This window comes from Sinohyriopsis cumingii, chromosome 17 (genome assembly GCF_028554795.1).
Source record: "Sinohyriopsis cumingii isolate HCF-2022 chromosome 17, ASM2855479v2, whole genome shotgun sequence".
Lineage (NCBI taxonomy): Eukaryota > Metazoa > Mollusca > Bivalvia > Unionida > Unionidae > Sinohyriopsis > Sinohyriopsis cumingii.
Window position 1 is genome coordinate 113467738 of NC_142977.1, and position 26608 is coordinate 113494345.

At 34.5% G+C, this 26608-nt stretch overlaps 2 protein-coding genes across 2 annotated transcripts in view; one reads left to right on the plus strand and one right to left on the minus strand.

The window, feature by feature from the left end:
* Positions 1 to 24613, minus strand: part of LOC149779688 (uncharacterized) — a 96792-nt gene extending 72179 nt beyond the window's left edge. The window contains exons 1-4 of the mRNA XM_089940533.1: positions 24548 to 24613; positions 21250 to 21388; positions 18895 to 19155; positions 5460 to 5594 (exon numbers count right to left, since the gene is read on the minus strand). Coding sequence (XP_089796659.1) covers positions 5460 to 5594; positions 18895 to 19155; positions 21250 to 21388; positions 24548 to 24610 — 598 coding nt within the window. The 5' untranslated portion in view covers positions 24611 to 24613. The remainder of the gene's footprint in view (positions 1 to 5459; positions 5595 to 18894; positions 19156 to 21249; positions 21389 to 24547) is intronic.
* A 100-nt stretch (positions 24614 to 24713) lies between these two features.
* Positions 24714 to 26608, plus strand: part of LOC149779689 (beta-1,3-glucosyltransferase-like) — a 61097-nt gene continuing 59202 nt past the window's right edge. Inside the window, exon 1 of the mRNA XM_089940534.1 lies at positions 24714 to 24789. Coding sequence (XP_089796660.1) covers positions 24726 to 24789 — 64 coding nt within the window. The 5' untranslated portion in view covers positions 24714 to 24725. The remainder of the gene's footprint in view (positions 24790 to 26608) is intronic.

Sequence of the window (26608 nt, forward strand, 5' to 3'; positions counted from 1 at the left end):
CCCAATCTTTAGCAGCTCTAAGCGCTTTACAACATTTGACAACACCTATAACATAAAAATCATATATAATGATATGATTACAAAAAACAAACACCACGAAATTAGAAAACATTAAAAAAAACATACTGAAATATTTAAGGTAGGAAACAATATTAGGTCTTTAAGTTTGTTCTTGCAGTCGAAATAAGTGAGTTTTAAGAGCACTTTTGAATGGGACCACTGAGTCTTTGTGTCTAAGTTCAGTGGGCAATTCATTCCACGTTGCTGGGCCCTGGTAAGCAAAAGAATGTTGTCCATATGACTTTGTTTTCATAGTGGGAATAATGAGTATACGATTGTCAGAAGAGGAGCGTAAGTATCTTGCTGGTGTGTACACAGGGGTGAGGTCAGATAGGTATGTTGGACTAAGAGTCCGTCAGTGAAACGTAGCACAGAAAACAAATTTTGTGTCAGATTCTGGATCGAATGGATAGCCAGTGTATGGTTCAGAGCAGCGGGGAGATGTGCTCTGATTGTGTTACTCTAAGTATGAACCAAGCAGCTGTGTTTTGAACTTTTTGAAGTTTGTGGAGTAGATATAGAGATGAACCAGACATAACTGAGTTACAATAGTCCAGTCTTGAAAGTACTAATGAACACACAAGTGTCTTAGTGGCATCAACTGAAAGATATTTGGGATACTGTGTAATTGGAAACCTACAGGATACTGTGTAATAGCTGTACAGAGAACTGTGTAAGACCAAACATATAGGGTACTGTGAATTCATTTAATTTTGTGGCTATCAATTTCAATGGTTTTGCTACAAATAACATTTTCATGGTAGTTTTCAAATTTGCAGATAGTGAAGAGAACCCATGATTTGCACAGAAGGATTACTGTTCACTTCAGGCATTGCATCTACAATATGTACATATATATGTATGTAGTGTTTTATGTCACCAAGAACAAAAGTGGCTAAAAAGCGCCAACAAAAAGTTACGTTTGGCTCAGTAATTGATACACCAGCAAAATGAGTAAGTTTGACAAAATAATTGGTAAATCAGAACAAAAGGTTCAGTATGACAATAATTTGTACACCAGAACAAAAGGTTACATCTGACACAATAATTGACACAAAGGATGAAAAGGTTAAGTTTGACAAAATAATTGGTACATCAGAACAAAAGGTTGAGTTTGACACAATAATTGGTACACCAGAACAAAAGGTTAAGTATGACACAATAATTGGTACACCAGAACAAAAGGATCAGCATGACACAATAATTGGTACACCAGAACAAAAGGTTGAGTTTGACACAATAATTGGTACACCAGAACAAAAGGTTAAGTTTGACACAATAATTGGTACACCAGAACAAAAGGATAAGTACGACACAATAATTGGTACACCAAAACAAAAGGATAAGTACGACACAATAATTGGTACACCAGAAAAAAAGGTTAAGTACGACACAATAATTGGTACACCAGAACAAAAGGTTAAGTACGACACAATAATTGGTACACCAGAAAAAATGGTTAAGTACGACACAATAATTGGTACACCAGAACAAAAGGTTGAGTTTGACACAATAATTGGTACACCAGAACAAAAGGTTGAGTTTGACACAATAATTGGTACACCAGAAAAAATGGTTAAGTACGACACAATAATTGGTACACCAGAACAAAAGGTTGAGTTTGACACAATAATTGGTACACCAGAACAAAAGGTTAAGTACGACAAAATAATTGGTACATTAGAACAAAAGGTTGAGTTTGACACAATAATTGGTACACCAGAACAAATGGTTAAGTATGACACAATAATTTGTACACCAGAACAAAAGGTTGAGTTTGACACAATAATTGGTACACCAGAAAAAAAGGTTAAGTACGATACAATAATTGGTACACCAGAACAAAAGGTTGAGTTTGACACAATAATTGGTACACCAGAACAAAAGGATAAGTACGACACAATAATTGGTACACCAGAACAAAAGGTTGAGTTTGACACAATAATTGGTACACCAGAACAAAAGGATAAGTATGACACAATAATTGGTACACCAGAACAAAAGGATAAGTACGACACAATAATTGGTACACCAGAAAAAAAGGTTAAGTACGACACAATAATTGGTACACCAGAACAAAAGGTTGAGTTTGACACAATAATTGGTACACCAGAACAAAAGGTTAAGTATGACACAATAATTGATACACCAGAACAAAAGGTTAAGTACGACACAATAATTGGTACACCAGAACAAAAGGTTAAGTACGACACAATAATTGGTACACCAGAACAAAAGGTTGAGTTTGACACAATAATTGGTACACCAGAACAAAAGGTTAAGTATGACACAATAATTGATACACCAGAAGATTAAGTATGACATAATAATTGGTACACCAGAACAAAAGGTTGAGTTTGACACAATAATTGGTACACCAGAACAAAAGGTTAAGTACGACACAATAATTGGTACACCAGAACAAAAGGTTGAGTTTGACACAATAATTGGTACACCAGAACAAAAGGTTGAGTCTGACACAATAATTGGTACACCAGAAAAAAAGGTTAAGTACGATACAATAATTGGTACACCAGAACAAAAGGTTGAGTTTGACACAATAATTGGTACACCAGAAAAAATGGTTAAGTACGATACAATAATTGGTACACCAGAACAAAAGGTTGAGTTTGACACAATAATTGGTACACCAGAACAAAAGGTTAAGTATGACACAATAATTGGTACACCAGAACAAAAGGTTAAGTACGATACAATAATTGGTACACCAGAACAAAAGGTTGAGTTTGACACAATAATTGGTACACCAGAACAAAAGGTTAAGTACGATACAATAATTGGTACACCAGAACAAAAGGTTGAGCATGGCACAATAATTGGTACACCAGAACAAAAGGTTAAGTACGATACAATAATTGGTACACCAGAACAAAAGGTTGAGCATGACACAATAATTGGTACACCAGAACAAAAGGTTAAGTACGATACAATAATTGGTACACCAGAACAAAAGGTTGAGTTTGACACAATAATTGGTACACCAGAACAAAAGGTTAAGTACGACACAATAATTGGTACACCAGAACAAAAGGTTGAGTTTGACACAATAATTGGTACACCAGAACAAAAGGATAAGTACGATACAATAATTGGTACACCAGAACAAAAGGATAAGTACGACACAATAATTGGTACACCAGAACAAAAGGTTAAGTACGACACAATAATTGGTACACCAGAACAAAAGGTTGAGTTTGACACAATAATTGGTACACCAGAACAAAAGGTTAAGTACGACACAATAATTGGTACACCAGAACAAAAGGTTGAGTTTGACACAATAATTGGTACACCAGAACAAAAGGTTAAGTACGACACAATAATTGGTACACCAGAAAAAAAGGTTAAGTACGACACAATAATTGGTACACCAGAACAAAAGGTTAAGTACGACACAATAATTGGTACACCAGAAAAAAAGGTTAAGTACGACACAATAATTGGTACACCAGAACAAAAGGTTGAGTTTGACACAATAATTGGTACACCAGAACAAAAGGTTGAGTTTGACACAATAATTGGTACACCAGAACAAAAGGTTGAGTTTGACACAATAATTGGTACACCAGAACAAAAGGTTGAGTTTGACACAATAATTGGTACACCAGAACAAAAGGTTAAGTACGACACAATAATTGGTACACCAGAACAAAAGGTTGAGTTTGACACAATAATTGGTACACCAGAACAAAAGGTTAAGTACGACACAATAATTGGTACACCAGAACAAAAGGTTAAGTACGACACAATAATTGGTACATCAGAACAAAAGGTTGAGTTTGACACAATAATTGGTACACCAGAACAAAAGGTTGAGTTTGACACAATAATTGGTACACCAGAAGATTAAGTATGACACAATAATTGGTACACCAGAACAAAAGGTTAAGTATGACACAATAATTGGTACATCAGAACAAAAGGTTGAGTTTGACACAATAATTGGTACACCAGAACAAAAGGTTGAGTTTGACACAATAATTGGTACACCAGAACAAAAGGTTAAGTACGACACAATAATTGGTACACCAGAACAAAAGGTTAAGTACGACACAATAATTGGTACATCAGAACAAAAGGTTGAGTTTGACACAATAATTGGTACACCAGAACAAAAGGTTAAGTACGACACAATAATTGGTACACCAGAACAAAAGGTTAAGTACGACACAATAATTGGTACACCAGAACAAAAGGTTCAGTTTGACACAATAATTGGTACACCAGAACAAAAGGATAAGTATGGCACAATAATTGGTACACCAGAAGATTAAGTATGACATAATAATTGGTACACCAGAACAAAAGGTTCAGTTTGACACAATAATTGGTACACCAGAACAAAAGGTTAAGCATGACACAATAATTGATAGACCAGAAGATTAAGTATGACATAATAATTGGAACACCAGAAAAAAGGATAAGTACGACACAATAATTGGTACACCAGAAACAAAAGGTTCAGTTTGACACAATAACTGGTACACCAGAACAAAAGGATCAGCATGACACAATAATTGGTACACCAGAACAAAAGGATAAGCTTGACACAATAATTGGTACACTTCAAAAATCTTGAATTGGCAGCAATCTGGATTGTAAGCTTAAGACTGTTCAGATCTACATCCTGACAATGTTCAGATCTACATCCTGACAATGTTCAGATCTATATCCTGACAATGTTCAGATCTACATCCTGACAATGTTCAGTTCTACATCCTAATAATGTTCAGATCTACATCCTGACAATGTTCAGTTCTACATCCTAATAATGTTCAGATCTACATCCTGACAATTTTCAGATCTACATCCTGACAATGTTCAGATCTACATCCAGACAATGTTCAGATCTATATCCTGACAATGTTCAGATCTACATCCTGACAATGTTCAGATCTACATCCTGACAATGTTCAGATATATATCCTGACAATGTTCAGATCTACATCCTGACAATGTTCAGATCTACATCCTTACAATGTTCAGATCTACATCCTGACAATGTTCAGATCTATATCCTGACAATGTTCAGATCTACATCCTGACAATGTTCAGATCTATATCCAATGATGTTCAGATCTACATACTGACAATGTTCAGATCTACATCCTGACAATGTTTGGATCTACATACTGACAATGTTCAGATCTACATCCTGACAATGTTCAGATCTACATCCTGACAATGTTCAGACCTATATCCTGACAATGTTCAGATCTACTTCCTGACGATGTTCAGATCTACATCCTGACAATGTTCAGATCTATATTCTGACAATTTTCAGATCTGCATCATGAAAATTTTTAGATCAACATCCTGACAATATTCAGATGTACATTCTAACAATGTTCAGATCTATATCCTGACAAATGTCTCACCTGAAGAGCCCCTGAGATCAGAGAACGTTCTCTCAGAGCTGAGAAGCTGTTCACATTTCTGTGTGATTTCATAGTCATACTGAGATATACATCGCCTGGGGTCTGTGTTTAGAAGGTCTATGTACTGCTTCCGTACTGAAAATAAAATGCACAATGTTACATACATACATACATACATACATACATACATACATACATACATACATACATACATACATATATATATATCTATAATGTTTGTTTATCTGAGCTATACTGCATGATGTTATGAGTGCAGTATTTCATAGAAAAAATGATTTCATATTTTCTTATACAAAAGTAGTAACCTTTTTATTATTTACTCATTTTGCTTTTCTACCTAAGGCAAATAATATTTAAAAAAAAGACTACAAGAAACAAAACAAAAGTAATACACAACTGTAGTAAAACAAATACACAGTAACATTATCTATGGACACATAACACTGCCCAGTAACCTTTGAACTTGGTAGTGTCAAATGTTGAGTCATTTGTTTTAAAACAAAATCTCATTTAACATCTACTTCAAACTGAAATTTAGGGTCAGTCATGTACAATGCTGGAGTTGTTAGCCAGGTCAATTCTGTACAATGCTGGAGTTATTAGCCAGGCCAATCATGTACAATGCTGGAGTTGTTAGCCAGGTCAATTCTGTACAATGCTGGAGTTGTTAGCCAGGTCAATTCTGTACAAAACTGGAGTTGTCAGCCAGGTCAATTCTGTATGATGTACATATGGCTGGAGTATTTAGCCGGGTCAATTCTGTATGATGTACATATGGCTGGAGTATTTAGCCGGGTCAATTCTGTATGATGTACATATGGCTGGAGTTGTTAGCTGGGTCAATTCTGTATGATGTACATATGGCTGGAGTATTTAGCAGGGTCAATTCTGTATGATGTACATATGGCTGGAGTATTTAGCCGGGTCAATTCTGTATGATGTACATATGGCTGGAGTTGTTAGCTGGGTCAATTCTGTATGATGTACATAAGGCTGGAGTTGTTAGCTGGGTCAATTCTGTATGATGTACATATGGCTGGAGTATTTAGCCGGGTCAATTCTGTATGATGTACATATGGCTGGAGTATTTAGCCGGGTCAATTCTGTATGATGTACATATGGCTGGAGTTGTTAGCCAGGTCAATTCTGTATGATGTACACATGGCTGGAGTATTTAGCTGGGTCAATTCTGTATGATGTACATATGGCTGGAGTATTTAGCTGGGTCAATTCTGTATGATGTACATATGGCTGGAGTATTTAGCAGGGTCAATTCTGTATGATGTACACATGGCTGGAGTATTTAGCTGGGTCAATTCTGTATGATGTACATATGGCTGGAGTATTTAGCAGGGTCAATTCTGAATGATGTACATATGGCTGGAGTATTTAGCAGGGTCAATTCTGTATGATGTACATATGGCTGGAGTATTTAGCAGGGTCAATTCTGAATGATGTACATATGGCTGGAGTTGTTAGCTGGGTCAATTCTGTATGATGTACATATGGCTGGAGTATTTAGCAGGGTCAATTCTGTATGATGTACATATGGCTGGAGTATTTAGCTGGGTCAATTCTGTATGATGTACATATGGCTGGAGTATTTAGCAGGGTCAATTCTGTATGATGGAGGAATTGGTCATGATGCAAGTTGCACATATCTGTCTGTTCTGTCATTGATAGTTTGGAATCATAAGGGAATTTTTTTTTATTCTTTCAACTGAAATTCTCAAGAAGACACAGGATTAAATTTTTGTTAATTAATATAAAATTTATTTAGTTCTGAAGTGCAGTAAATTCTTCTTTGAAATGTTATTTCCATTTTAAATGTAGTCTAAATTGCAGTACAATTTCACACTGTGGATCAACAATTTTTGGAACCCATGAAATTCTGATTAACAAAAAAAAAAAAAACATTTTGAGAAAATTTCAAGAAAGGCAAGTACATTCCTTGCCACTGTTGTTTCCAGGTATATATGACATTTATTTCCACTGTTGTTACCAGGTATAGATGACATTTATATCCATTGTTGTTTCCAGGTATAGATGACATCTATCATTTGCTTGTTTGTTGTTGGAGGTACTAGTGAAAATAAGTCTTCTTCAACAGCCTGGCTTATAATTTCTGAGGCTCTTGCTTTCTTCAGTTGCATTACCTTTTTTAAGTTAGTACATGGACAGACTTGTAAAATGGTATGTCTGAGAAAGACAAGATAGACCTTAGCTGTAATGTGCCTTTTTATGCTATTTTTTACAGACTCCAGACAGCATGGCTCATAGTCAGATCCATATGATTGGCCTTTGATTAGTTCTACTAAATAAGTCTGTGAATAAAAAGAATGATATTTTCAATACGGCATATCTCACATTTAATGTCAAAAATCCATTGCTGGACATTGCAGATATTGCATTCTGTCATTTGCTTGACTGAAAGTTTCCTTTTGACTCAGTGAACTCCTTCACATTGTCAACTTTATATGGATCAAAAGCTTCCTTTATTCTGCCAGACAAATCTAATAAAACAAATGCTCTGGTGCATGAGCATACATTGTTTGCTTACTACAAAAAGTAGTTCCTATACTACTTTTAGACACAGGTGTTATGCAGTAAGAAGCAGAGCACTATGGAGAAATACTACATATTCTGACAAATTGTAAAGTTAATGGAGAATAAAATAAGTATATAATATTTTGCAGTGTAATATTAATTACTGGGTAATGTTATATTCATATTTTGCAGTGTAATATTAATTATTGGGTACTGTTATATTCATATATTGCAGTGTAATATTAATTATTGGGTACTGTTATATTCATATTTTGCAGTGTAATATTAACTACTGGGTACTGTTATATTCATATTTTGCAGTGTAATATTAATTACTGGGTACTGTTATATTCATATTTTGCAGTGTAATATTAATTATTGGGTACTGTTATATTCATATTTTGCAGTGTAATATTAATTACTGGGTAATGTTATATTCATATTTTGCAGTGTAATATTAATTACAGTATCACTAACTGACCTATGATTGAGAACATGATTAACACAGTTTTATCAATTTAACAAGGTCAGGTAATAAATTTTAATTTAACACACTTTTATCAATTTAACAAGGTCAGGTAATAAATTTTAATTTAACACACTTTTATCAATTTAACAAGGTCAGGTAATAAATTTTAATTTAACACAATTTTATCAATTTAACAAGGTCAGGTAATAAATTTAAATTTAACACAGTTTTATCAATTTAACAAGGTCAGGTAATAAATTTATTATCATGTACAATAAAAATCTCATAAGAGATTAAGCTTCTTTTAAACAGTCTGAAGATGGTGGGACTCATTTTTTGAACAATAGACTTAATACAGTCTGAAGATGGTGGGACTCATTTTTTGAACAATAGACTTAATACAGTCTGAAGATGGTGGGACTCATTTTTTGAACAATAGACTTAATACAGTCTGAAGATGGTGGGACTCATTTTTTGAACAATAGACTTAATACAGTCTGAAGATGGTGGGACTCATTTTTTAAACAGTAGACTTAATACAGTCTGATGATGATGGGGTTCATGTTTTTGAACAACAGACTTAATACAGTCTAAAGATGATGGGACTCATTTTTAAGAACAACAGACTTACTAGTCTAAAATTATGGGACTCATTTTTCTTAACACTGGACTTACTACAGTCTGAAGATAATGGAACTCAATTTTCACAGCACTGGACATTTCTTTAGAACACTGGACTGAATACAGTCTGAAGATGATGGGACTAATTTTTCACAACACTGGACTTTTAAAATTTAACATGCCTGGATACAAGCATCTGCTGGAATGATTTTTAAACTCTTCTCATTCTGGTGACCAACAATTGTCAAGTCTCCAAGATGAGATCATTTTAAATCTATGTAATTCACAAATATTGGTGTTCTAAACTGGTCTCAAAAGCTTCATTAAAAATTGAAACAGCCCAAATATTATTGTCAGTTTGCCAGACATACTTGTGTATAATGGTGCTTCTTCAAGTTGAAAGTTTTCTTTGTATTCTGATTCATAATCTTCTAAAGTGAAAGTACACTTTAAAATGTTTCATAAAGAAGTAGTAACAACAACAAAATCGTGTTTTCCTAAGATTTATTATGTGGTAATACTTTAACTGTGATACAAGTACACAAATAATTTAATTCCATATGTATGGTGCTATGAAATGCGCAGCGGCAAACAATCATCTTCCATAATTAAAAACAAATTATAATGTCATTTCACAAGCACCAATATCTACACAATCGGTCTTCACACATTTCCAATATCTACACAATCAGTCCTCACACATTTCCAATATCTACACAATCAGTCCTCACACATTTCCAATATCTACACAATCAATCCTCACACATTTCCAACATCTACAGTCTTCATGTATTACCAATATCTACACAATCAGTCTTCATACATTCCCAATATCTACACATTCAGTCTTCATGTATTTACAATATCTGCATAATGTCTTCACACATTTCCAATATCCACACAATCAGTCTTCACATATTTCCAATATCTACACAATCAGTCCTCACACATTTCCAATATCTACACAATCAATCCTCACACATTTCCAACATCTACAGTCTTCATGTATTACCAATATCTACACAATCAGTCTTCATACATTCCCAATATCTACACATTCAGTCTTCATGTATTTACAATATCTGCATAATGTCTTCACACATTTCCAATATCCACACAATCAGTCTTCACATATTTCCAATATCTACACAATCAGTCCTCACACATTTCCAATATCTACACAATCAATCCTCACACATTTCCAACATCTACAGTCTTCATGTATTACCAATATCTATACAATCAGTCTTCATACATTCCCAATATCTACACATTCAGTCTTCATGTATTTACAATATCTGCATAATGTCTTCACACATTTCCAATATATACACAATCAGTCTTCATACATTTCCAAAAACTACACAATCAGACTTCACAAATTTCCAATATCTACACAATCAGTCTTCACACATTTCCAATATCTACCCTTGTCAGTCTTCATCCATTTCCAATATCTACACAATCCGTCCTCACACATTTCCAATATCTACACAATCAGTCTTCACACATTTCCAGTAACTACACCATTAGTATTCAGACATGTCCAATATCTACAGTCTTCACACATTTTTGATAACTACACAATCAGTCCTCACACATTTCCAATATCTACACAATCAGTCTTCACACATTTCCAATATCCACACAATCAGTCTTGACACATTTTCAATAACTACACAATCAATCTTCACACATTTCCAATATCTACACAATCAGTCTTCACATATATCCAATATCTATACAATCAGTCCTCACACATTTCCAATATCTACACAATCAGTCTTCACACATTTCCAATAACTACACAATTAGTATTCACACATGTCCAATATCTACAGTCTTCACACATTTTTGATAACTACACAATCAGTCCTCACACATTTCCAATATCTACACAATCAGTCTTCACACATTTCCAATATCCACACAATCAGTCTTGAACCATTTTCAATAACTACACAATCAATCTTCACACATTTCCAATTTCTACCCTTGTCAGTCTTCATTCATTTCCAACATCTACACAATCAGTCTTTATAAATTTCCAATAACTACACAATCAGACTTCGCACATTTCCAATATCTACACAATCAGTCTTCACACATTTCCAATATCTACCCTTGTCAGTCTTCATTCATTTCCAATATCTACACAATCAGTCCTCACACATTTCCAATATCTATACAATCAGTCTTCACATATATCCAATAACTAAACAATTAGTATTCACATATGTCCAATATATACACAATCAGTCTTCACATATTTCCAACAACTACACAGTCTTCACACATTTCAAATATCTATACAATTAGTCTTTACACATTTCCAATATCTACCCTTGTCAGTCTTCATTAATTTCCAATATCTACACAATTAGTATTCACACATTCCCAATGTCTACACAATCAGCCTTCACAAATTTATAATATCTAAACAATTAGTCTTCAGAAATTTCCAATATCTACACAGTCTTCACACATTTCCAATAACTACACAATCAGTCTTCACACATATTCAATGTCTACACAATCAATCTTCACATATTTCCAATAATTAAATAATCAGTCTTCACACATTTCTAATATCTACACAATCAGTCTTCACACATTTCCAATATCTATACAATCAGTCTTCACACATTTCCAATATCTACACAATCCATCTTCACACATTTCCAATATCTACACATTCAGTCTTCATGCATTTACAATATCTACATAATCAGTCTTCACACATTTCCAATATGTACACAATCAGTCTTCACATATTTCCAATATCTACACAATCAGTCTTGACATATTTCGAACAACTACACAATCAGTCTTCACACATTTCCAATATCTACACAATCAATCTTCACATATTTCCAATATCTTTGCAATCAGTCCTCACACATTTCCAATATCTACACAATCAGTCTTCACATATTTCCAATATATATACAATCAGTCCTCACACATTTCCAATATCTACACAATCAGTCTTCACATATTTCCAATTTCTACCCTTGTCAGATTTTGCACATTTCCAATATCTACACAATCGGTCTTCACACATTTCCAATATCTACACATTCAGTCTTCATGCATTTACAATATCTACATAATCAGTCTTCACACATTTCCAATATCTACACAGTCTTCACATATTTCCAATATCTACACAATCAGTCTTGACACATTTCCAACAACTACACAATCAGTCTTCACACATTTCCAATATCTACACAATCAATCTTCACATATTTCCAATATCAATGCAATCCGTCCTCACACATTTCCAATATCTACACAATCAGTCTTCACATATTTCCAATATATATACAATCAGTCCTCTCACATTTCCAGTATCTACACAATCAGTCTTCACATATTTCCAATTTCTACCCTTGTCAGACTTCACACATTTCCAATATCTACACAATCAATCCTCACACATTTCCAATATCTACACAATCAGTATTCATACATGTCCAATATATACAAAATCAGTCTTCACACATTTCCAATATATACACAATCAGTCTTCATTCATTTCCAATATCTACACAATCAGTCTTCATACATTTCCATTGTCAGGGCAAGTTCTTTCTATTTGGTAGTTAGACTTTTAAAACCAATGTTAGCTTTTGCCTATTCGTCTAAAACTGCTGAACAATAGTTGTTTTATTTTATTACAAATCTTTAATCAACTCATGGGTTGCTATAAAATGTAGTAAAACACAAAGACATTCTTGATTATAATTTGTATATTATAGCAGTTACACTGGTCAATAATAAAGTATCTAAACATTTCAATATCAATCTCTGGTAATCGTAGAATTTTGTATATTTTATATTTTAGACATAAAGTTGACCTCATGTAATGCAATGTTTTCCTCAGGAACACAGGACCTGATGCAGAGTGCTCATGTACTACCTTTTCCTAAGACCTGATGCAGTGTATTCATGTACTACCTTCATCTCAAGCCTAAAACAGTGTACTTATGTACTACCTTTTCTTATGACCTGATGCAGTGTATCCATGTACTACCTTTTCCCAAGACCTGATGCAGTGTACTATGTACTACCTTTTCCTCAGACCTAATGCAGTGTACTCATGTACTACCTTTTCCTCAGACCTAATGCAGTGTATTCATGTACTACCTTTTCCCAAGACCTGATGCAGTGTACTCATGTACTACCTTTTGCTGAGACCTAATGCAGTGTACATTTGTACTACCTTTTCCTAAGACCTGATGCAGTGTACTCATGTACTACCTTTACCTCAAACCTAAAGCAGTGTACTTATGTACTACCTTTTCTTATGACCTGATGTAGTGTACTCACATACTTCCTTTTCCCAAGACCTGATGCAGTGTACTCATGTACTACCTTTTCATTAAGACCTGGTGCAATGTACTCATTTACTACCTTTTCCTCAGACCTAATGCAGTATATTCATGTACTACCTTTTTCCTAAGACCTGGTGCAATGCACTCATGTACTACCTTTTCCCTAAGACCTGGTGCAGTGTATTCATGTGCTACCTTTTCCCTAAGAAATGACACAGTGTAGTTATGTACTACCTTTTCCTAAGACCTGATGCAGTGTACTCATGTACTACCCTTTCATATGACCTAATGCAGTGTACTCATGTACTACCTTTTTCCTAAGACCTGATGCAGTGTGCTCATGTACTACCTTTTCCTAAGACCTTATGCAGTGTACTCATGTACTACCTTTTTGTAAGAGGGGGCCCTGAGTGGCAGAGTGGTCTAAAGTGCTCTCCATTACGGATCACTGCCATCTCACCTCTGTCTGCATGGGTTCGAGTGTAGGATTCAGCCAATGTGGGCATGTGAGAAAGCCTGCCAGTAGCTTCTCGTGGGTCGGTGGTTCTTTCCGGGGTTTTCCGGGTTCTTCCTCCACCATTAATACTGGCCGCCATGTATAGCCTATCGTGCTGAAAAATGGCGTTAAACCCCACAACAACAACAACAACCTTTTTCCTAAGACCTGATGCAGTGTGCTCATGTACTACCTTTTCCTAAGACCTTATGCAGTGTACTCATGTACTACCTTTTTGTAAGAGGGGGCCCTGAGTGGCAGAGTGGTCTAAAGTGCTCTCCATTACGGATCACTGCCATCTCACCTCTGTCTGCATGGGTTCGAGTGTAGGATTCAGCCAATGTGGGTATGTGAGAAAGCTTGCCAGTAGCTTCTCGTGGGTCGGTCGTTCTTCCTGGGGTTTTCCTGGGTTCTTCCTCCACCATTAATTCTGGCTGCCATGCATAGCCCATCATGTGCTGAAAAATGGCATTAAACCCCACAACAACAACAACAACAACCTTTTTGTAAGACCTGATGCAGTGTACTCATGTGCTACCTTTTGCCTATAAAAAAAACATGCTTGAACTCATTCGTGCTGATATACTCACCTGACATATTATAATCTGTAAATTACATATTAAAAATATGATATGATTAAATGTATGATTTATTTCTAACTTTGAATTATTGTATTACCCTTTGGATGCTTTATAAATTGATAATTCAGTTTCTTTTTAGTCATGACTGAAAACAGCAAAAAATGGTTTTAAAATTGTGCACAGTGAAGATTGGTAAATACACTATATTGACAGCAAAGTAAGGTAAATAATCTGTATGCACAGTTACGTCTGGTAAATACACTGTAAACACTGTGAAATCTGGTAAATACACTGTATGCACAGTGAAGACTAGTAAATACACTATGCACAGTTAAGTCTGGTAAATACACTGTATACACTGAAGAATGGTAAATACACTGTATGCACAGTGAAGACTGGTAAATGCACTATGCACAGTGAAGACTGGTAAATACACTGAATATACAGTGAAGACTTGTAAATACACTATATGCACAGTAAAGTCTGGTAAGTACCCTCTTTGTACAATTTAGACTGGTAAAAACACTATGCACAGTGAAGTATGGTAAATGTACTTTATACACAGTGAATGAAGGTAAATATACCATATGAATAGTGAAGACTAGTAAATACAATTTATACACAGTGAAGACTGGTAAATACACTTTATAAGCAGTGAAGACTAGTAAATACACTGTATACACTGCTACCATGATAGTTCATGCACAACAGGGTCCAAAAACATAGACTGCACAGTAAGTGAGAGCACAAGTTATCAAGGGACCTCCATAAAATATAAAATGATACTATTCTCGTAGGATATCAAAAACAGACAGGGTGGGGAGCTAACTGGTCTGTTTGATGGCTGAATACTTGTTATAAAACTGCGTTGGGAATAATTGTCAATAAAGCACTTTTTTATTGAAGTTATTGGTTTTTATGTAAAAATTACCTTTATTTTCAAGATGTCCAACTGCTGAGAGATAGTTAACATTAATCCAACTGGAAACCATAACAACCTTCACACGTTCTCAAAAACTTTGTGCATTACATCACTACTTTATGTTGTTGCTGAGAGGTGTGGTTCCCTGATCCATCTACTCCCTGCTTTGCTCTCTACACTTGTGAATGCAACACAAGGTGTATAGTAAGCAAGGAACCAGGCTAGTTATTGATTTAAATTCACAATCAAACAAGATTCCTTTTATTAAAAAAGGGAACATTTAGTTCATGAAACAGCTCTCATCATTGAAAGTCAATTTTTTAAATTATTAATCTGTAAAAAAATATTGATGCCATGATTTCATTGCAAGTAATAGTGAAACTTCTCATCCATGAGGAAATCTCTGAGTGCAAGTTCAGGAATTACAAATTAACTACAAACTCTGAAACTAGCATTTCATTAATAAGATGTATCTGTGAAAAAGAATTTTACTTCATCAAGTATTTATTTCATTTGGTTGCCTCACTATCGTTGATCACATTTGTGAATGGTATGCTAATTTAAGGTAGTTTAACTATATTACATTCTCCCAATTTTTTAAAAAAAAGTTTGACTGAGCACTTGAAATGAGTTGACCTGACACTAGACCGGGGCCTCTAGCTCTTATGCAGGTTGGAATTGCATGCTTTTTAACTTATAAGTTACTCCACCCCCTTTATTTGATAAAAAAGACGTAATTAATGTGGTAATACAAGGAGGCCAGCTTTTAATTCAGTGCAACAATGCAACAAATACTTACACAAATTAGATATCAAAACACCGTCAACACTTAATTAGGTTCTCACAGAAACACTCCCGGACATAGCTGTTACAGTAGATTGACAATTTCATGTTTGAATACAGCAAGGCACATTGTATTTATGATCATTACACTTAAACCTAGCTAAAAGACATAACTAAAATACCCATTTCACTTGATAAAAAAACTTATTTAATTGGTATTTATTTATCATAGTGCTGCCTCAATTAGGCATTGGTGATAATTTCATTGATTGAAATTTTGTTGCATACTGTTACGGATGAATGTTGTTTGGAAATAAATTTTAACAAAATACAAGACTTCTTATCAAAAGTTGACAATTTCATAATGTTTCAAATTTCCAGGTCATATAAACCATTTTTGACAATAAAATGCGCAATAATAATAATAATAATAATAATAATAATAATAATAATAATAAAAATAATAATGCTTTATTTATAGAGGGTGACTCATTAGTCAAGGACTATTCTCCCTTGAGGCCCTCTTAAGGAGAGTATAACAATGCACATTATATGAAGATAGCAATAATTACTGTTTATTTTAACATGTTTAGTGTAAAATACTAAATTCCATTATCTATTAGAAACACATACATGTTCATGATATCTCTTCTTAAATACTCTAATATTTTCAGCAGATTTTACATGTAGTGGAAGCTTGTTCCACAGAACTGTACCAGAGTATTGGAAATGTTTTAATTTGCTCTGTTCTTGGTTTTGGTGCTAGAAGGTTTCCATGTTATATTGATCTCTACTGGTAATGTTTTGAAAAAGGCCTGAATAAGTCCTGAAGATACTCTGGTGCAGTTTCATGTAGACATTCATATAAAAGAACTGCCTTGTGAAAATCTATCATGTCATATATTATGAACCATTTGAGTTCTGTAAATAATGCTTTTGAGGGACGATCAATAGAACCATCTAAATTTACGCGTGCTGCTCATTTCTGAAGCTTATAAATCCTGTCAAGCTCAGATTTAGCACAGTTTCCCCATACATCTGAACAATAATCCATTGTTGGAAGAATATATGACTTGTAGTATAGATTGTGAGTTTCCATAGCAATATATCAATGTTTCAGTTACCATAGCAATATATCAAGGTTTCAGTTACCACAGCAATATATCAAGGTTTCAGTTACCATAGCAATATATCAAAGTTTCAGTTTCCATAGCAATATATCAAGGTTACAGTTACCAGTTTTGATCGTGATTTTCATCATATTCAACAAATAGGAATACAAGTTTTGGTAGGTAAAAAAAAGGGATCCATGACTAACCCCACATTAATAAGCAGGTTTGTGAGTTATCAGGGCATGAGTTATTTTGGAAATGGTGTAGTTTGTAGTATCAAAAGTATTCTCAAGCCTTTGCAAGATAATTTATTTGATGTATAAAGAAAATAATTGCTGGCTATGTATTAGATAGGTACAGTTTTCAACACCTTCTGTATTAGATAGGTACAGTTTTCAACACCTTCTGTATTAGATAGGTACAGTTTTCAACACCTGTATTAGACAGGTACAGTTTCAACACATTCTGTATTAGATAGGTACAGTTTTCAACACATTCTGTATTAGGTAGTTTTCAACACCTTCTGTATTAGATAGGTACAGTTTTCAACACATTCTGTATTAGATAGGTAGTTTTCAACACCTTCTGTATTAGATAGGTACAGTTTTCAACACATTCTGTATTAGATAGGTAGTTTTCAACACCTTCTGTATTAGATAGGTACAGTTTTCAACACCTGCATTAGAAAGGTACAGTTTTCAACCCTTTCTGTATTAGATAGGTAGTTTTCAACACCTTCTGTATTAGATAGGTACAGTTTTCAACACATTCTGTATTAGATAGGTAGTTTTCAACACCTTCTGTATTAGATAGGTACAGTTTTCATCACCTTCTGTATGGACTGGTACCATTTTCATTAGCTTCTATATTATATAGTATGGTTTTCATCACGTGTATTGGATAGGGTACAATTTTCATCACCTTCTGTATTCAAGAAGGATAGTTTCCATTACCTTCTGTATCAGACAGGTAATTTCCCTTACATTTTATATGAGAGAGATACAGTTTTTCTTTGCACTTTGTACTGAACTGCCTTACCTTTAATCATAAAGGTACATTTTTACTTACATTTTGTCATTTTGTATTGGAAAGATATAGTTTCCCTTAACTTTGGTATTAAAGTGGTACAGTTTCTGTTACTTTCGTGTGAGAGAGGTACAGTTTCTCTTACCTTTTGTATTAGAGAGGTACAGATTCCTTACTTTTGTGTGACAGAGGTACAGTTACTCTTACCTTTTGTATTGGAGAGGTACAAATTCCTTACCTTTTGAATTGGAGAGGTACAGATTCCTTAACTTTTGTATTGGAGAGGTACAGATTCCTTAACTTTTGTATTGGAGAGGTAAAGTTTCCTTACCTTTTGTATGGGAGAGGTACAGATTCCTTACCTTTTGTATTGGAGAGGTACAGATTCCTTACTTTTGTGTGACAGACGTACAGTTTCTCTTACCTTTTGTATTAGAGAGGTACAGATTCCTTACTTTTGTGTGACAGAGGTACAGTTTCTCTTACCTTTTGTATTGGAGAAGTACAGATTCCTTACCTTTTGTATTGGAGAGGTAAAGTTTCCATGCAAGTGGCCTGACCCGTACTGTTAGAGGCTGATTCAGACAGTGATGCAGTTTTGTTTTCATGTCAGGCCATTTTTTCAACAAGCTCAGTGATCCTTCCTCTGCACATTCCACTATCAGGTCTGATTTGGTCCCAAATGGCGCATCCTCCAGCAGTGCCCTAGACACATCCTCATTCATATTTTGGTCCAGTATCAGGGAAACTTTTTTGTACAGACTGCTGAAAGCAGTTCCTACAAACGAAATTCACAATGCATAAAAACTTCAAAAATTTCAGAAATTTTCATTTAGAGTCCTAAAAAGGAGACAATGCTTAAAACTGCTATAATCAATGTATAATTAGAAATGATAACTTTATACTATTTTCAGTGCATTATTACAGTTGTATGGTGCATTAAGGCAGTTGTACAGGTGCACTAAGGTAGTTGTACAGGTGCACTAAGGCAGTTGTACAGGGCATTGTGACAGCTGCACAGTGCATTAATGCTTTTGTACAGTGCATTAAGGCTTTTGTACAGTGAATGATTTCTGGCCTTTGTACATATGGCTCTCTCATTATATTGCATTTCACTATTATCTGACAATTTGTATCATTCCTGCTATACCATGTTCTGTACATAACACTATTCTTGCTATAATGAAGTTCTGTACTTAAGAAGGACAGTTATTATGGTCCCCAGCTACTATGGTCGCCAGCTATTATGTTATAACAAGGGAAGGATGCATATCTATAATTCCATCAAAAACAACCTTTATATTGAATATATAGTGAAATATGCCGAAGTCTCCTCAAGTCATGCTGATTCATACCATCAATACAGTATATATAGTGAAATATGCCGAAGTCTCCTCAAGTCATGCTGATTCATACCATCAATACAATTCACATTATAAATTTAGCCACTGTATAAATTATAGGTTTAAAAAAATTTAAAATTTTAAAAACAATCTGACTCTCTTTTGTAATTAATTGAGAAACAAAAGGAACAGGTTGATGTTGGACAGGAATCATCTCTTGAAGAATAAACCTTAAGTCAATAATGATCAGGTATCACATGGTGTAAAGTGTACCAAAAATACATGAAATCAGAATAATAAAATCTTTCCATCAGACAGAGTATCTAAAGTGACTCTACCAAGATCCACCACTTGTATATTTCAAATACAACACAGTGTCGAGTTAAAAACTCTGCAGAGGCCCTTAGGCCCTTAGGCAGTTGAAATCTTGGGGCCCCCCTTGCAAATTATCTCCTAATACGTTTTATCAATATTATTTTGATCCATTATCGTGGGGCACCTAGGCCGGTGCCTACTCTGAATATTTGGTAATCCAGCACTGATACAACAGTTCCCTAAGTGTCAAAAAGAAACACACTCCACCATTTTTATATCTCAAATGAAAATGCACCCTAGGAGACATTTATGTCAACAAGAAACAAACTTTAAGATTTCACATTGAAGAAGAAACTGAGTGTAGACCTTGTGGGAAGAAATGTACGGTATGTAAATATGTGATTAAATCCATCCAATTTTACATGACACACCAGAGAGAATACAAAGTCCAGGCCATATAAACTGTCAATCAGTGGAACTTATTTATTCTACTGTCTGTAAGAAGTGTGGAAAAAGCAGTGTATGCATGTCAAGCAGGAGATTCTTTATAACAAAAAACATAGTCATGAATTTCAAAAGAGTGAACAAAAAATTAACAATGTTGCAAACCATTTTAATATACATACACACAATCTTTATATGATTATTCAGTGATTGTGAAAGTGTATGGCAGAAAATCACATTGACAAATGAATCACTTTGAATCAAGAAGCCAAACATGCTGTCTCCATAGCAACTAGATTCTGGATATGAATTGTTTTGATCTATTTATGTCTTGACATGACTGTATATGTGATGCCACTATTGATAATATATCAATGAAGGAAACTTGAGGACACACTGATGCACAATTAAATGGGATGACAGTTGTCCACTGTTTGCACTGTAATGATGACAGCTGTCAAATGCTTGCACTGTACTGATAACAGTTGTCGACTGCTTGTACTGTACTGATGACAGTTGTCAACTGCTTGCACTGTACTGATGACAGTTGTCGACTGCTTGCACTGTACTGATGACAATTGTCGACTGCTTGCACTGTACTCATGACAGTTGTCGACTGCTTGCACTGTCAACAGATTGCACTGTACTGATGACAGTTGTCAACTGCTTGCACTGTACCTGCATCAATGGCCTTGTGAATTGTATCAATATATGTATGTTATGGTATCAGACTATATAAGTGATGACAGTTATCACTGTTTGCACTGTACCTCCATCAATGGCTTTGGTTGCCCTCTGTATGAAGAGTTCCTTTTCAGCCTCAGACAGATCACTAAAGTACTGGACATGACTTTCTGTAAGCTGCTGCTGGATTGCATCATGTAGTTCATGGAGAAAGGCATTCCACTCCTGAGTGTTGAAATATACAAATTATCTATGAAATCAAATTGCATGCATTTTTTTAATATTTCATATCTGAATTCACTGACATGGTGACTGGAAACTTAAAAATGTTTTTGTAGTCATGGTGACTGGAAACTTAAAAATGCTTTTGTAGTCATGGTGACTGGAAACTTAAAAATGCTTTTGTAGTCATGGTGACTGGAAACTTAAAAATGCTTTTGTAGTCATGGTGACTGGAAACTTAAAAATGCTTTTGTAAATCTCAGAAGTCCACCTGCTGCTGTAATCTTGTAAATAATTATTTCCAAGAAAAAAAGGTCATCTACATGTAAAGATTCAGAACACAATAAGTTGTAATGCAAAAAAAGTGACAGCTCAGATTTTTGTCTGAATATTTCAATCAGACATAGAGTATAAAATGAAATGACAACAATAAAGATCACCATTATATAAGGCATATAATGACAAGAGAGAATGGTACTTTTTCCATTGTAGTGATGCTAATTCAATTTAAGTAAGAATTATCTCAAAGTCTCTAAGTTTTTATTATAATAAGACAATTTAATTTTCGAGTTCTACATATTGTTATGGGACAAGACACTCTTTAAGTACTATATTCATTATCATGGGACAAGTCTTGCAGTTTTACATCCATCATCAAGCTACAAATCAATTTTCAAGTTTGATAGTAACGGGACAATACCATTTTCAACTTCATCATGGGACTAGTCTACAAGTTCTATATTCTTTACCATGGGATGAGTCAAGTTCTTTATTCGTTATCATAGGACAAGTCTACAAGTTCTATATTCTTTATCATGGGACAAGTCTACAAGTTCTACATTCTTAATCATGGGATGAGTCAACAAGTTCTATATTCTTCATCATGGGATGACTCAAGTTCTTTATTCGTTATCATAGGACAAGTATTGAAGTTCTACATTTATCCTCATGGGACAAGTCAATTTTCAGGTTTGACATTCATCATCATATGACAGGTCTACAAGTTCATACATTCGTCATGGGACAAGTCTGCAAATTCTACATTCATTATCATCGGATAACTGTTTTCAAGGTCTCTATTCAATGTTTTCAAAACTATGATTTCTGTTTTTTTATCTGTTTATTATCACAATAAGAATAAAGTGAATGATATGAGAAATTAATATTTCCATATTTTGTTAATGATTAAGATGTGCCAAATGACATACATACAGTTTGAACTTCAGAAAATTTACAACTGGAAAAAAAAGTAGTCTGAATCTCCAGAGACTGTTGCCATTGAAAGATTTCCAATGATTATCACTTAACAACTCAGTATGACTCGCAGATAACTAACTTCACAGCAATAAGGTCAAGAAAATCACAGTGAATACCAAATCTACCTTTGTTCTTCACAATAGCTGTTAAACATAGCTGTACTGAATACACTATACTAACATCTTTAAATTGTTTTAACAACATGACAATAAAATGGTTAATCAGCTGAAGATCTACAACCAAATTCTGTATTCATGCAGTTCCATTATATATATCCACATTAAGAGGACATTAATGTAGACAGGAAAACAGATTAATACATTTCCTTCTTCTACAAATGTTTTAAAAACACTGCTAAATATCCTCAGCTACAATCTGATCAAATCAAAAACAAACAGCAGAAATGGGCATGAACATACCTCCCATATTCCTATTACTCAACTGTATACTTATAATTTTATTTTTTCCCCAAGAACCATCAAAGATTTAAATATTTTACAGCTACTATTGATCATAAATACGAAATCTCTGGAAAGTCAAAATGACATTTTCAAATTATCAACACCTGTCTAGAAAAGTTTTTTTAAAAATCTGTTTGCTCCAAGGTGCATTAATGTCATTGTGATGTATCAATGACATAATGAAGATAAAAGTCATGGCAATCATAGGCCTGATATCATTGTGAGTTGAGGCAATCATAGGCCTAATATCATTGTGATATATCAATAGCATAATGAAGATAACAGTCATGGCAATCATAGTCCTGATATCATTGTGATGCATCAATGACATAATGAAGATAACAGTCATGGCAATCATGGGCCTGATATCATTGTGATGTGTTAATGACATAATGAAAATAATAGTCATCACAATCATGAGTCTGGTATCATTGTGATGTATCAACAACATAATGAAGATAACAGTTATGGCAATTATGTGCCTGATATCATTGTGATGCATCAATGACATAATGAAGATAACAGTCAAGGCAATCATAGGGCTGACATCATTGTGATGTATCAATTATATAATGAAGATAACAGTCAAGGCAATCATAGGCCTGACGTCATTGTGATGTATCAACGACATAATGAAGATAACAGTCAAGGCAATCATAGACCTGGTAACACTGTGATGTATCAATGACATAATAAAGATAACAGTCATGGCAATCATAACCCTGATATCATTGTGATGCATCAATGACATAATGAAGATAACAGTCAAGGCAATCATAGGCCTGACGTCATTGTGATGTATCAACGACATAATGAAGATAACAGTCAAGGCAATCATAGACCTGGTAACACTGTGATGTATCAATGACATAATAAAGATAACAGTCATGGCAATCATAACCCTGATATCATTGTGATGCATCAATGACATAATGAAGATAACAGTCAAGGCAATCATAGGGCTGACATCATTGTGATGTATCAACGACATAATGAAGATAACAGTCAAGGCAATCATAGACCTGGTAACACTGTGATGTATCAATGATATAATGAAGATAACAGTCATGGTAATCATGGACCTTATATCATTGTGAGGTATTAATGATGTAATGAAGATAACAGTCAAGATAACCATAGGCCTGATCTGCATTAATAAACATTGTAAGCAATTAACTAAAAGCGGCTGGGGTCACGGTAGCTCAGTGAACAGCATGCTGAAACCAATGTACGCATACATGTATAAATTCCAAACCATAATTCATAAACGCTTCTGACGGTATTTGACTTGGATGAATCGGAGAAGTGGGTATAGTGACTATTAGTTGTGGTGAAGTGAAAATTATTAAAACAGTAGAGATGTCAACGATGAAAGTGAGAGATAAAAATGTTATTTTTGTTGCATTTTCATTAATTTATCTTAAGTTTGGTTTAAATAATTTACTTTCGTCGAATTAATGCCTTCTTTGCTGTCAAGCAACCATTTAGGGTAACCTTTGGCCGCCATGATGTAAACATTCGCTTTCCAAGGTAGTTTTATTTTATACAATTTGATTCGTCAATGCATTATCAATGCCCAATCAAATCCAATATAATATTTTAACCTCGGCTTTGCTGGGAACATGGCTTCTGCGGAAAGTAGGAACGTATACACATGGGCGACGTGTATATTTCTGTTGTTTCAAGGTATGTTTAAAGTCATATAATCATTTATTTATTAGAATATATTTCTTTTATTTCAATGTATTCACTGTCATTTGAACCAGTTTTTTTTTTAAATAACCAAAAACAATATCTGAAGTATTCTGCAGTTTCGTTTGCATAAGTGGCACACTAATATGTGGATCAGTGTCAACGTTTTCAATGATGAGTGGCTCATAACTTCAATCAAACTGTAGGGACGGACCATTTAATTTTCAGGGTGGTGGCTGAGGTGCAGTTATTTTGTTGTTGTTGTTGTTGTTGACATTTCTGGTCCGTGTCCTACAGTGAAAAACATTGACCCAGATATTTGTTTTGGTGGTCGAGGTTTTACTGCCCAAATAACGGCTCTGTGTAACGTGCTCCAGTGTCGATTAACTTCGTAACGATAAGTAAAATTTTCATGAATATCTTACACCCCTTGAAGTCCATATTGGCGCTTTTCTACAAATTAAAGTCATAAAGCTTTTATACTGACTTTGATGTCTTTTTTTTCAAATAAATTCAGATTTTCAAACAAGCAAGTGGACATGTTTTCAAGTTCTGTTGGCCTACATTTAAGTTGGCCTGAATGTGGTGGAAGCCACAAATACTGAAATCAGTTAAAAGGTTAATAAGACTCTTGAATAAAACAAATCAATATAACACTTTCTTTTATTAATTTAAAGAAACATACTTCATCTTAATCTGAGATTGGCATTCCTGCGCTGGTGGAGAAGTGATATTCTTACTTTGAAGTTAGTCACTATGCCTGCTGCTGCACCTTCCTGCTTCGAGTCAACAACAGTCAGCCATCACAGTTCCTACATGGACATTCCTTCATGGGCATGTTCAGTGTCTTGCTTCAACATCTTAAAATGTACATTAACTGTTGAATGAAAATGTCGCAACAGCACACACTTTAGAACAACAGTAATGTTAAGTATCAAGGCTACATCAAGTCTGGCTTCATTGTAAACAAACTATGGTAAGCATTCATTAGCTGTTGAGGAAAGAAAGCATGCAGTGTTGTGCGAAAATGTTCCTACATGCAGTAATGAGCCAAACATATATATATATATATATACTGTACTACAGATATACTAGTCTGGTACTTTATTGGAAGGTGCAGTACTAAATGGCTGACTTGAAGGAACAGAGAAGTCAGCTTGGGACAAATTGGGCAATTTGTAAAATTTGCTCAGAAGTTTTGAATTCAAAAGATTAGATTTGTGGGTTTTAACATTGGAAGATAGCGTATGCGTAGACAACTTAACAAAACTTTAAACACCAAAACCAAACTAACATTATTTCATGCTGATTGAGTCTCTTTAATCTTTTCAGAATTCTGAGCACACAAAGTATAATCCATGTACACAAACTTTAAACAATGGAGTGAAATGATCCTGATGACAGAATCAAAGGGATTTTAAATATTTCATGCCACTTGAAATTAAATTTCCAGTTATCTTGTTCTGCTCAAGCCAGTTAACAGTCACATGGCCACACACAGTAATATTGTAAATATACTACATAGGTAGCAAGGTGTGGAAAAAAGGAAAAGATACAACTATTAATTTTAGTGAGTCTCAGGAGTGATTAACAGCACCCATTAATGAAGGTACTACACAGTAATTTAAAAGCAAGGCACAGGTTGTTAACAACATGGTGTCACCCAATAATCAATAGTATCACCCACTCAAGAATGCATTGCACAGTATTTTACAAGAAAGGCACTGGGTGTTAACAACATGGAGTCATCCATTGATGAATGTTATCACTTACTGAAGATTGCATGCACAGTGTCTTTTCCTGATTGACATAA